At 42.3% G+C, this 13,694-nt stretch overlaps 1 protein-coding gene across 1 annotated transcript in view; it reads right to left on the bottom strand.

Annotated features, from left to right (window-relative positions):
* LOC121540858 (E3 ubiquitin-protein ligase arih1) overlaps nucleotides 1-13,694 on the bottom strand; it is a 50,680-nt gene that overhangs the window by 13,444 nt on the left and 23,542 nt on the right. Inside the window, exons 6-10 of the mRNA XM_041849971.2 lie at nucleotides 6,791-6,857; nucleotides 6,486-6,592; nucleotides 4,689-4,731; nucleotides 4,001-4,072; nucleotides 3,273-3,403 (exon numbers count right to left, since the gene is read on the bottom strand). Of these exons, the coding sequence (XP_041705905.1) occupies nucleotides 3,273-3,403; nucleotides 4,001-4,072; nucleotides 4,689-4,731; nucleotides 6,486-6,592; nucleotides 6,791-6,857 (420 nt within the window). The remainder of the gene's footprint in view (nucleotides 1-3,272; nucleotides 3,404-4,000; nucleotides 4,073-4,688; nucleotides 4,732-6,485; nucleotides 6,593-6,790; nucleotides 6,858-13,694) is intronic.

The following is a 13,694-nucleotide window of genomic DNA, read 5'->3' as shown; positions in this document are numbered from 1 at the left end:
CATCATTACGGCTGCTTTAGATATCAGGAGGTAGGTGTACAATACTGCAGGACACCATTACGGCTGCTTTAGATATCAGGAGGTAGGTGTATAATACTGCAGGACACCATTACGGCTGCTTTAGATATCAGGAGGTAGGTGTACAATACTGCAGGACATCATTACGGCTGCTTTAGATATCAGGAGGTAGGTGTATAATACTGCAGGACACCATTACGTCTGCTTTAGATATCAGGAGGTAGGTGTATAATACTGCAGGACACCATTACGGCTGCTTTAGATATCAGGAGGTAGGTGTATAATACTGCAGGACACCATTATGGCTGCTTTAGATATCAGGAGGTAGGTGTATAATACTGCAGGACACCATGACGGCTGCTTTAGATATCAGGAGGTAGGTGTATAATACTGCAGGACACCATGACGGCTGCTTTAGATATCAGGAGGTAGGTGTATAATACTGCAGGACACCATTACGGCTGCTTTAGATATCAGGAGGTAGGAGTATAATACTGCAGGACACCATGACGGCTGCTTTAGATATCAGGAGGTAGGTGTATAATACTGCAGGACACCATGACGGCTGCTTTAGATATCAGGAGCTGAGGTGTATAATACTGCAGGACATCATTACGTCTGCTTTAGATATCAGGAGGTAGGTGTATAATACTGCAGGACATCATTACGTCTGCTTTAGATATCAGGAGGTAGGTGTATAATACTGCAGGACACCATTACGGCTGCTTTAGATATCAGGAGGTAGGTGTATAATACTGCAGGACATCATTACGGCTGCTTTAGATATCAGGAGGTAGGTGTATAATACTGCAGGACATCATTACGTCTGCTTTAGATATCAGGAGGTAGGTGTATAATACTGCAGGACACCATCTCTAATATCTGGTTTAATACTGCAGGACATCATTACGTCTGCTTTAGATATCAGGAGGTAGGTGTATAATACTGCAGGGCACCATGACGGCTGCTTTAGATATCAGGAGGTAGGTGTATAATACTGCAGGACACCATTACGGCTGCTTTAGATATCAGGAGGTAGGTGTACAATACTGCAGGACATCATGACGGCTGCTTTAGATATCAGGAGGTAGGTGTATAATACTGCAGGACACCATTACGTCTGCTTTAGATATCAGGAGGTAGGTGTACAATACTGCAGGACACCATGACGGCTGCTTTAGATATCAGGAGGTAGGTGTATAATACTGCAGGACACCATTACGGCTGCTTTAGATATAAGGAGGTAGGTGTATAATACTGCAGGACACCATTACGTCTGCTTTAGATATCAGGAGGTAGGTGTATAATACTGCAGGACACCATGACGGCTGCTTTAGATATCAGGAGGTAGGTGTACAATACTGCAGGACATCATTACGGCTGCTTTAGATATCAGGAGGTAGGTGTATAATACTGCAGGACATCATTACGTCTGCTTTAGATATCAGGAGGTAGGTGTATAATACTGCAGGACACCATGACGGCTGCTTTAGATATCAGGAGGTAGGTGTATAATACTGCAGGACATCATTACGGCTGCTTTGGATATCAGGAGGTAGGTGTATAATACTGCAGGACATCATTACGTCTGCTTTAGATATCAGGAGGTAGGTGTATAATACTGCAGGACACCATTACGTCTGCTTTAGATATCAGGAGGTAGGTGTATAATACTGCAGGACACCATTACGGCTGCTTTAGATATCAGGAGGTAGGTGTATAATACTGCAGGACATCATTACGGCTGCTTTAGATATCAGGAGGTAGGTGTATAATACTGCAGGACATCATTATGGCTGCTTTAGATATCAGGAGGTAGGTGTATAATACTGCAGGACATCATTACGGCTGCTTTAGATATCAGGAGGTAGGTGTATAATACTGCAGGACATCATTACGGCTGCTTTGGATATCAGGAGGTAGGTGTATAATACTGCAGGACATCATTACGGCTGCTTTAGATATCAGGAGGTAGGTGTATAATACTGCAGGACATCATTACGGCTGCTTTAGATATCAGGAGGTAGGTGTATAATACTGCAGGACATCATTACGGCTGCTTTGGATATCAGGAGGTAGGTGTATAATACTGCAGGACATCATTACGGCTGCTTTAGATATCAGGAGGTAGGTGTATAATACTGCAGGACACCATTACGGCTGCTTTAGATATCAGGAGGTAGGTGTATAATACTGCAGGACATCATTACGGCTGCTTTAGATATCAGGAGGTAGGCGTATAATACATACACTCACCGGACAGTTTATTAGTTTACCCATTCACAAAAATGGTTCGCTCCTAAAGACAGTGAGTCACGTGGCTTGCTATATAAAGCAGGCAGACAGGCATTCAGTTACTGTTCGATTGAACGTTAGAATGGGCAAAACGAGTGACCTAAGAGACTGAGCGTGGTTTGATCGTTGGTGCCAGACGCACCGGATCAAGACTCTCAGAAACGCCTTCCTGGGCTTTTCACGCACGACAGTGTCTAGGGTTTATTGAGAATGGTGCGACAAACAAAAAAAACATCCAGTCAGCGGCAGTCCTGTGGGAGAAAACACCTCGTGGATGAAAGAGGTCGAAGGAGAATGGCAAAAATCATGCAAGCTAACAGGCGGGCCACAAACAGGCAAATAATGGTCCAGTACAACAGGTGTGTGCAAAACGGCATGTTGGAACGCACACCTCGTTGATCCCTTGTCACGGATTGGCTATTGCAGCAGACGGCCACACAACTCCTATCAGCTAAAAACAAGAAGAAGCATCTCCAAAAGGGTACGCGATCACCAACACTATTTAGTGGAAAAATAACATCTGGGACATGACAGCGAGTTCAGTTTACTTGAGTGGCCTGCTCAGTCCCCAGACCTCACCCCAATAGAGCATCTTTGGGATGAGATGGAACGGGCTGTTGGCAGCATGAATGTACCGCCGTCCAATCTGCAGCAACTGCGTGATGCCATCGCGTCAGCATGGATCAACATCCCTGTGGAACGTTTCCGACACCTTGTAGAATGCCCCGAATAATTCAGGCTGTTCTGGAGGGAAAGGGGGGTCCGACCCAGTACTAGATGGGTGTACCTAATGTATATACAGTACGCCATTTAGCAGATGCTTTCATCCAAAGTGACTTACAGTCATGCGTGCAATGTATGGGTGGTCTCGCCGTACTCTACCAACTGAGCTACAGAGGACCAGGAAGTAGGTACACGGTGATCTGTTAGGGTGAATGTGTATGCTTCTCCAGACTCACCATGCAGAGCCGTGTGGCTCCCAGGGCCCAAGACAGACCCAACAGAACTCTGCTTTACAGCTCTGGTTCCGACACACCATGTGGTTGCAGCCGCCGTCCTTCTCAATGGTCACATGACACTTTGGACACTCCTGTGGAAAAAAGTGTGACGAGGACAGTGAACCCCCCTAGTGGAGCGCAGCCAATACCAAGGTATGAAAACCTCTATCTAGATCACATTGACCTGGGCCCGTATTCATACAGCGTCTCAGAGTAGAACTGCTGATCCAGGACCAGGTCCCCCCTGTCAATTCACTATAATCTAAAAAGGCTAAAATTCTCTTGGATCAGTATTCCTAGTCTGAGACGCTTTTATAAATACAGACCATGATGTTTGTTATGTAGAGAGTTCTATAGATCTGGACTGGTACCATATATTGGTATTAGGTGTTATGTAGCGTTGTAACCATACCTTGGTATTAGGTTATGTAGCTTTATAACCATACCTTGGTATTAGGTTATGTAGCGTTATAACCATACCTTGGTATTAGGTTATGTAGCTTTATAACCATAACTTGGTATTAGGTTATGTAGCGTTATAACCATACCTTGGTATTAGGTTATGTAGCGTTATAACCACACCTTGGTATTAGGTTATGTAGCTTTATAACCATACCTTGGTATTAGGTTATGTAGCGTTATAACCATACCTTGGTATTATGCATTGTTATCTAGCGTTATAACCATACCTTGGTATTAGCTGCGATCCAGTTGGATGTTTCACTGTCATCGTCACACTTTTTAATCCACTTTCTCAGCCACTGTAGGACAGTAGAGCAACAGAGGTGATAGTCATCCAGCAAGACATACATACACCGTGTACAAAACATTAGGAACACCTGCTCTTTCCATGACTGACCAGGTGAATCCAGGTGAAAGCTATGATCCCTTATTGATGTCACTTGTTAAATCCACTTCAAATCAGTGTAGATGAAGGGGAGGACACAGGTTAAATAATATTTGTTAAGCCTTGAGACAATTGAGACATGGATTGTGTATGTGTGCCATTCAGAGGGTGAATGGGCAAGACAAAATATTTAAGTAGCCATGAATAGGGTATGGTAGTAGGTGCCAGGCACACCGGTTTGAGTGTGTCAAGAACTGCAACACTGCTGGGTTTTTCACGCGCAACAGTTTCCCGTGTGTATCATCACCCAAAGGACATCCAGCCAACTTGACACAATACCATCCTTTTGGAACGCTTACGACACCTTGAATAGAGTCCATGCCCCGACGAATTGAGGCTGTTCTGAGGGCAAAAGTGGAGTGGTGCAACTCCATATTAGCAAGGCGTTCCTAATGTTTTGTACATGTGTCCTAATATGAAGTCCTGTCGGAGGACAGAACCTAGCCCTATTTCATGTCTTCTGCACATACCTTACACTTGACAGGATCGTGCCAGTTCTCCCCACAGTTGAAGCTAGAATGACAAAACACGTCCCATTAGTGCCTGTTGTTCATTCTCTCTCGTGTTCTAGTTGTAGGGATTAGGTCAAAGGTTGCCAACAGGAAGCTATGATCCCAGAGGAGCCTGTTGTGACTGGTGGGTAGCAGCTACTCATTTTACATTTTAGTCATTTAGCAGACGCTCTTATCCAGAGCGACTTACAGTTAGTGAGTGCATACATTATCATACTGGCCCCCCGTGGGAAACGAACCCACAACCCTGGCGTTGCAAGCGCCATGCTCTACCAACTGAGCTACACGGGACTCCATGGGGAGGGGAGGAAACCACAAGGCTGCCTGGCTCTCATACACACTCCTTTTGGGTTCCGACATATCCTGCCATATCCCGTGTCTTGGACTAACCCAAACCCAGCCATATCCCGTGTCTTGGACTAACCCTAACCCAGCCATATCCCGTGTCTTGGACTAACCCTAACCCAGCCATATCCCGTGTCTTGGACTAACCCTAACCCAGCCATATCCTGTGTCTTGGACTAACCCTAACCCAGCCATATCCCGTGTCTTGGACTAACCCTAACCCAGCCATATCCCGTGTCTTGGACTAACCCTAACCCAGCCATATCCCGTGTCTTGGACTAACCCTAACCCAGCCATATCCCGTGTCTTGGACTAACCCTAACCCATCCATATCCCGTGTCTTGGACTAACCCTAACCCAGCCATATCCCGTGTCTTGGACTAACCCTAACCCATCCATATCCCGTGTCTTGGACTAACCCTAACCCAGCCATATCCGTGTCTTGGACTAACCCTAACCCAGCCATATCCCGTGTCTTGGACTAACCCTAACCCAGCCATATCCCGTGTCTTGGACTAACCCTAACCCAGCCATATCCCGTGTCTTGGACTAACCCTAACCCAGCCATATCCCGTGTCTTGGACTAACCCTAACCCAGCCATATCCTGCCATATCCCGTGTCTTGGACTAACCCTAACCCAGCCATATCCCGTGTCTTGGACTAACCCAGCCATATCCCGTGTCTTGGACTAACCCAGCCATATCCCGTGTCTTGGACTAACCCAGCCATATCCCGTGTCTTGGACTAACCCTAACCCAGCCATATCCCGTGTCTTGGACTAACCCTAACCCAGCCATATCCCGTGTCTTGAGACATGTCTTGGCTAATCCAGCCATATCCCGTGTCTTGGCTAATCCAGCCATATCCCGTGTCTTGGCTAAACCAGCCATATCCAGTGTCTTGGACTAACCCTAACACAGCCATATCCTGTGAATTGAGACATGTCTTGAATAACCCAGCCATATCCTGTGTCTTGGACTAACCCTAACCCAGCCATATCCTGTATATTGTACTAACCCAGCCATATCCTGTGAATTGAGACATGTCTTGAATAACCCAGCCATATCCCGTGTCTTGAGACATGTCGAGTAACCCTAACCTAGCCATCTCCTGTGTCTTGAGCTTGACTAACCCCAACCCAGCCATCTCCTGGGTCTTGAGCTTGACTAACCCTAACCCAGCCATCTCCTGGGTCTTGAGCTTGACTAACCCTAACCCAGCCATCTCCTGTGTCTTGAGCTTGACTAACCCTAACCCAGCCATCTCCTGGGTCTTGACACATTGTTGTTCTGAAGGTGTGCCTTAAGACATCTGAAGACACTGGCAGTGGGGCTTTAAGGAGTACACTGTATTATGTCATTTGATAGTCAAGAGAGGCCAAGGCAGATCATTTAGGAGAGTTGTCTTACCAGAACTGTCGACCACACTTGCACCTGACAGGCTTGGCGTCGGGGTAGTGGACTTTGACAACGTGATGGCAGTCTGGTGCAGGACACCACTTCAACAGTCTATTACACTGGGAGATTAGGACAGTTAGACACATCCTGTTATCCAATCTTATTCAATTATTCAAATTAATGCAATAAATTCAATGCAGGTGCACACATTGAATGTAGTAGTGGTGTAGACTAGTCTAATGCACATTGAATTCATTGCATTTTCTTATTTTTCCACTATGAACACACAAATAACGTAGAAGGTAAAACAAGCTTACCTCTACAAAACTATTGGTAATTAAATGTTGGTACTTGAGCTTCACTTTGGAGTCGGTTATCAGGCGCCTTGAGGGGGAATTACAAAACACACTGTTATTACAATCCATGATGTCATGACAAAATAAGCTTTTCCTGAAGAACATACATCTACTACCAATATGGGGCTTTTGCTATAATGCTGTTAAACGCTGCAGAAATGGATTGAGTCGGCCTCACTAATGGAGGAAAAACAACATCTAGGTAGTTAGGTAAATGGCTACATGAACGTTGTATGGGTGTTGAGGCCTGCTGTAACCGGACTGTCAACACTTAGTCAACAACGTCCTGTATCGAGATCAGCACGTAGCGTAGGTTAAGACTATTACTGTAGTGAGATCAGGATGTAGGTTAAGACTATTACTGTAGTGAGATCAGGATGTAGGTTAAGACTATTACTGTAGTAAGATCATGATGTAGGTTAAGACTATTACTGTAGTGAGATCAGGATGTAGGTTAAGACTATTACTGTAGTGAGATCAGGATGTAGGTTAAGACTATTACTGTAGTGAGATCAGGATGTAGGTTAAGACTATTACTGTAGTGAGATCAGGATGTAGGTTAAGACTATTACTGTAGTGAGATCAGGATGTAGGTTAAGACTATTACTGTAGTGAGATCAGGATGTAGGTTAAGACTATTACTGTAGTGAGATCAGGATGTAGGTTAAGACTATTACTGTAGTGAGATCAGGATGTAGGTTAAGACTATTACTGTAGTGAGATCAGGATGTAGCGTAGGTTAAGACTATTACTGTAGTGAGATCAGGATGTAGGTTAAGACTATTACTGTAGTGAGATCAAGATGTAGGTTAAGACTATTACTGTAGTGAGATCAGGATGTAGGTTAAGACTATTACTGTAGTGAGATCAGGATGTAGTGTAGGTTAAGACTATTACTGTAGTGAGATCAGGATGTAGTGTAGGTTAAGACTATTACTGTAGTGAGATCAGGATGTAGGTTAAGACTATTACTGTAGTGAGATCAGGATGTAGGTTAAGACTATTACTGTAGTGAGATCAGGATGTAGGTTAAGACTATTACTGTAGTGAGATCAGGATATAGCGTAGGTTAAGACTATTACTGTAGTGAGATCAGGATGTAGGGTAAGACTATTACTGTAGTGAGATCAGGATGTAGGGTAAGCCTACTACTGTAGTGAGATCAGGATGTAGCGTAGGTTAAGACTTACTGTAGTGAGATCAGGATGTAGTGTAGGTTAAGACTATTACTGTAGTGAGATCAGGATGTAGTGTAGGTTAAGACTATTACTGTAGTGAGATCAGGATGTAGGTTAAGACTATTACTGTAGTGAGATCAGGATGTAGCGTAGGTTAAGACTATTACTGTAGTGAGATCAGGATGTAGGTTAAGACTATTACTGTAGTGAGATCAGGATGTAGTTTAAGACTATTACTGTAGTGAGATCAGGATGTAGGTTAAGACTATTACTGTAGTGAGATCAGGATGTAGGTTAAGACTATTACTGTAGTGAGATCAGGATGTAGCGTAGGTTAAGACTATTACTGTAGTGAGATCAGGATGTAGGTTAAGACTATTACTGTAGTGAGATCAGGATGTAGGTTAAGACTATTACTGTAGTGAGATCAGGATGTAGGTTAAGACTATTACTGTAGTGAGATCAGGATGTAGGTTAAGACTATTACTGTAGTGAGATCAGGATGTAGGTTAAGACTATTACTGTAGTGAGATCAGGATGTAGTTTAAGACTATTACTGTAGTGAGATCAGGATGTAGGTTAAGACTATTACTGTAGTGAGATCAGGATGTAGGTTAAGACTATTACTGTAGTGAGATCAGGATGTAGCGTAGGTTAAGACTATTACTGTAGTGAGATCAGGATGTAGGTTAAGACTATTACTGTAGTGAGATCAGGATGTAGGGTAGGTTAAGACTATTACTGTAGTGAGATCAGGATGTAGGGTAGGTTAAGACTATTACTGTAGTGAGATCAGGATGTAGGTTAAGACTATTACTGTAGTGAGATCAGGATGTAGGGTAAGACTATTACTGTAGTGAGATCAGGATGTAGGGTAAGACTATTACTGTAGTGAGATCAGGATGTAGGGTAAGCCTACTACTGTAGTGAGATCAGGATGTAGCGTAGGTTAAGACTTACTGTAGTGAGATCAGGATGTAGTGTAGGTTAAGACTATTACTGTAGTGAGATCAGGATGTAGGTTAAGACTATTACTGTAGTGAGATCAAGATGTAGGTTAAGACTATTACTGTAGTGAGATCAGGATGTAGGTTAACACTATTACTGTAGTGAGATCAGGATGTAGGGTAGGTTAAGACTACTACTGTAGTGAGATCAGGATGTAGAGTAGGTTAAGACTATTACTGTAGTGAGATCAGGATGTAGGGTAGGTTAAGACTACTACTGTAGTGAGATCAGGATGTAGGGTAGGTTAAGACTATTACTGTAGTGAGATCAGGATGTAGGGTAGGTTAAGACTATTACTGTAGTGAGATCAGGATGTAGCGTAGGTTAAGACTATTACTGTAGTGAGATCAGGATGTAGGTTAAGACTATTACTGTAGTGAGATCAGGATGTAGGTTAAGACTATTACTGTAGTGAGATCAGGATGTAGGTTAAGACTATTACTGTAGTGAGATCAGGATGTAGGTTAAGACTATTACTGTAGTGAGATCAGGATGTAGCGTAGGTTAAGACTATTACTGTAGTGAGATCAGGATGTAGGTTAAGACTATTACTGTAGTGAGATCAGGATGTAGGTTAAGACTATTACTGTAGTGAGATCAGGATGTAGGTTAAGACTATTACTGTAGTGAGATCAGGATGTAGGTTAAGACTATTACTGTAGTGAGATCAGGATGTAGGTTAAGACTATTACTGTAGTGAGATCAGGATGTAGTTTAAGACTATTACTGTAGTGAGATCAGGATGTAGGTTAAGACTATTACTGTAGTGAGATCAGGATGTAGGTTAAGACTATTACTGTAGTGAGATCAGGATGTAGGTTAAGACTATTACTGTAGTGAGATCAGGATGTAGCGTAGGTTAAGACTATTACTGTAGTGAGATCAGGATGTAGGTTAAGACTATTACTGTAGTGAGATCAGGATGTAGGGTAGGTTAAGACTATTACTGTAGTGAGATCAGGATGTAGGGTAGGTTAAGACTATTGCTGTAGTGAGATCAGGATGTAGGTTAAGACTATTACTGTAGTGAGATCAGGATGTAGGGTAAGACTATTACTGTAGTGAGATCAGGATGTAGGGTAAGACTATTACTGTAGTGAGATCAGGATGTAGGGTAAGCCTACTACTGTAGTGAGATCAGGATGTAGCGTAGGTTAAGACTTACTGTAGTGAGATCAGGATGTAGTGTAGGTTAAGACTATTACTGTAGTGAGATCAGGATGTAGGTTAAGACTATTACTGTAGTGAGATCAAGATGTAGGTTAAGACTATTACTGTAGTGAGATCAGGATGTAGGTTAACACTATTACTGTAGTGAGATCAGGATGTAGGGTAGGTTAAGACTACTACTGTAGTGAGATCAGGATGTAGAGTAGGTTAAGACTATTACTGTAGTGAGATCAGGATGTAGGGTAGGTTAAGACTACTACTGTAGTGAGATCAGGATGTAGGGTAGGTTAAGACTATTACTGTAGTGAGATCAGGATGTAGGGTAGGTTAAGACTATTACTGTAGTGAGATCAGGATGTAGCGTAGGTTAAGACTATTACTGTAGTGAGATCAGGATGTAGGGTAGGTTAAGACTACTACTGTAGTGAGATCAGGATGTAGGTTAAGACTATTACTGTAGTGAGATCAGGATGTAGTGTAGGGTAAGAGAACTAATGTAGTGATATCAGGATGTAGGTTAAGACTTACTGAAGTGAGATCAGGATGTAAGGTAGGTTAAGACTTACTGTAGTGAGATCAGGATGTAGCGTAGGTTAAGACTATTACTGTAGTGAGATCAGGATGTAGGTTAAGACTATTACTGTAGTGAGATCAGGATGTAGTGTAGGGTAAGAGAACTACTGTAGTGAGATCAGGATGTAGGTTAAGACTTACTGTAGTGAGATCAGGATGTAAGGTAGGTTAAGACTATTACTGTAGTGAGATCAGGATGTAGCGTAGGTTAAGACTACTACTGTAGTGAGATCAGAATGTAGCGTAGGTTAAGACTATTACTGTAGTGAGATCAAGATGTAGGTTAAGACTATTACTGTAGTGAGATCAGGATGTAGGTTAAGACTATTACTGTAGTGAGATCAGGATGTAGGTTAAGACTATTACTGTAGTGAGATCAGGATGTAGGTTAAGACTTACTGTAGTGAGATCAGGATGTAGGGTAAGACTACTACTGTAGTGAGATCAGGATGTAGCGTAGGTTAAGACTATTACTGTAGTGAGATCAGGATGTAGCGTAGGTTAAGACTATTACTGTAGTGAGATCAGGATGTAGGGTAGGTTAAGACTATTACTGTAGTGAGATCAGGATGTAGGTTAAGACTATTACTGTAGTGAGATCAGGATGTAGGGTAAGACTATTACTGTAGTGAGATCAGGATGTAGGGTAAGATAACTACTGTAGTGAGATCAGGATGTAGGTTAAGACTATTACTGTAGTGAGATCAGGATGTAGCGTAGGTTAAGACTATTACTGTAGTGAGATCAGGATGTAGCGTAGATTAAGACTACTACTGTAGTGAGATCAGGATGTAGGTTAAGACTATTACTGTAGTGAGATCAGGATGTAGGTTAAGACTATTACTGTAGTGAGATCAGGATGTAGGTTAAGACTATTACTGTAGTGAGATCAGGATGTAGGTTAAGACTATTACTGTAGTGAGATCAGGATGTAGGTTAAGACTATTACTGTAGTGAGATCAGGATGTAGGTTAAGACTTCTACTGTAGTGAGATCAGGATGTAGGTTAAGACTATTACTGTAGTGAGATCAGGATGTAGGTTAAGACTATTACTGTAGTGAGATCAGGATGTAGGGTAGGTTAAGACTATTACTGTAGTGAGATCAGGATGTAGCGTAGGTTAAGACTATTACTGTAGTGAGATCAGGATGTAGCGTAGGTTAAGACTACTACTGTAGTGAGATCAGGATGTAGGGTAGGTTAAGACTATTACTGTAGTGAGATCAGGATGTAGCGTAGGTTAAGACTATTACTGTAGTGAGATCAGGATGTAGGTTAAGACTATTACTGTAGTGAGATCAGGATGTAGTGTAGGTTAAGACTATTACTGTAGTGAGATCAGGATGTAGGTTAAGACTATTACTGTAGTGAGATCAGGATGTAGTGTAGGTTAAGACTATTACTGTAGTGAGATCAGGATGTAGGTTAAGACTATTACTGTAGTGAGATCAGGATGTAGCGTAGGTTAAGACTATTACTGTAGTGAGATCAGGATGTAGGGTAGGTTAAGACTATTACTGTAGTGAGATCAGGATGTAGGTTAAGACTATTACTGTAGTGAGATCAGGATGTAGCGTAGGTTAAGACTATTACTGTAGTGAGATCAGGATGTAGCGTAGGTTAAGACTACTACTGTAGTGAGATCAGGATGTAGGTTAAGACTTCTACTGTAGTGAGATCAGGATGTAGGTTAAGACTACTGTAGTGAGATCAGGATGTAGGGTAGGTTAAGACTATTACTGTAGTGAGATCAGGATGTAGGGTAGGTTAAGACTATTACTGTAGTGAGATCAGGATGTAGGGTAGGTTAAGACTATTACTGTAGTGAGATCAGGATGTAGCGTAGGTTAAGACTATTACTGTAGTGAGATCAGGATGTAGCGTAGGTTAAGACTACTACTGTAGTGAGATCAGGATGTAGGGTAGGTTAAGACTATTACTGTAGTGAGATCAGGATGTAGCGTAGGTTAAGACTATTACTGTAGTGAGATCAGGATGTAGGTTAAGACTATTACTGTAGTGAGATCAGGATGCAGTGTAGGTTAAGACTATTACTGTAGTGAGATCAGGATGTAGGTTAAGACTATTACTGTAGTGAGATCAGGATGTAGCGTAGGTTAAGACTATTACTGTAGTGAGATCAGGATGTAGGGTAGGTTAAGACTATTACTGTAGTGAGATCAGGATGTAGGTTAAGACTATTACTGTAGTGAGATCAGGATGTAGCGTAGGTTAAGACTATTACTGTAGTGAGATCAGGATGTAGCGTAGGTTAAGACTATTACTGTAGTGAGATCAGGATGTAGCGTAGGTTAAGACTATTACTGTAGTGAGATCAGGATGTAGGTTAAGACTATTACTGTAGTGCGATCAGGATGTAGGTTAAGACTATTACTGTAGTGAGATCAGGATGTAGCGTAGGTTAAGACTATTACTGTAGTGAGATCAGGATGTAGGTTAAGACTATTACTGTAGTGAGATCAGGATGTAGGTTAAGACTATTACTGTAGTGAGATCAGGATGTAGCGTAGGTTAAGACTATTACTGTAGTGAGATCAGGATGTAGGGTTAAGACTATTACTGTAGTGAGATCAGGATGTAGGGTAGGTTAAGACTATTACTGTAGTGAGATCAGGATGTAGCGTAGGTTAAGACTATTACTGTATTGAGATCAGGATGTAGCGTAGGTTAAGACTACTACTGTAGTGAGATCAGGATGTAGGTTAAGACTACTACTGTAGTGAGATCAGGATGTAGGTTAAGACTATTACTGTAGTGAGATCAGGATGTAGCGTAGGTTAAGACTATTACTGTAGTGAGATCAGGATGTAGGTTAAGACTATTACTGTAGTGAGATCAGGATGTAGGTTAAGACTATTACTGTAGTGAGATCAGGATGTAGGGTAGGTTAAGACTATTACTGTAGTGAGATCAG

This window comes from Coregonus clupeaformis, unplaced genomic scaffold, assembly GCF_020615455.1.
Source record: "Coregonus clupeaformis isolate EN_2021a unplaced genomic scaffold, ASM2061545v1 scaf1740, whole genome shotgun sequence".
Classification (NCBI taxonomy): domain Eukaryota; kingdom Metazoa; phylum Chordata; class Actinopteri; order Salmoniformes; family Salmonidae; genus Coregonus; species Coregonus clupeaformis.
This window is presented reverse-complemented; position numbering and strand designations above follow the sequence as displayed.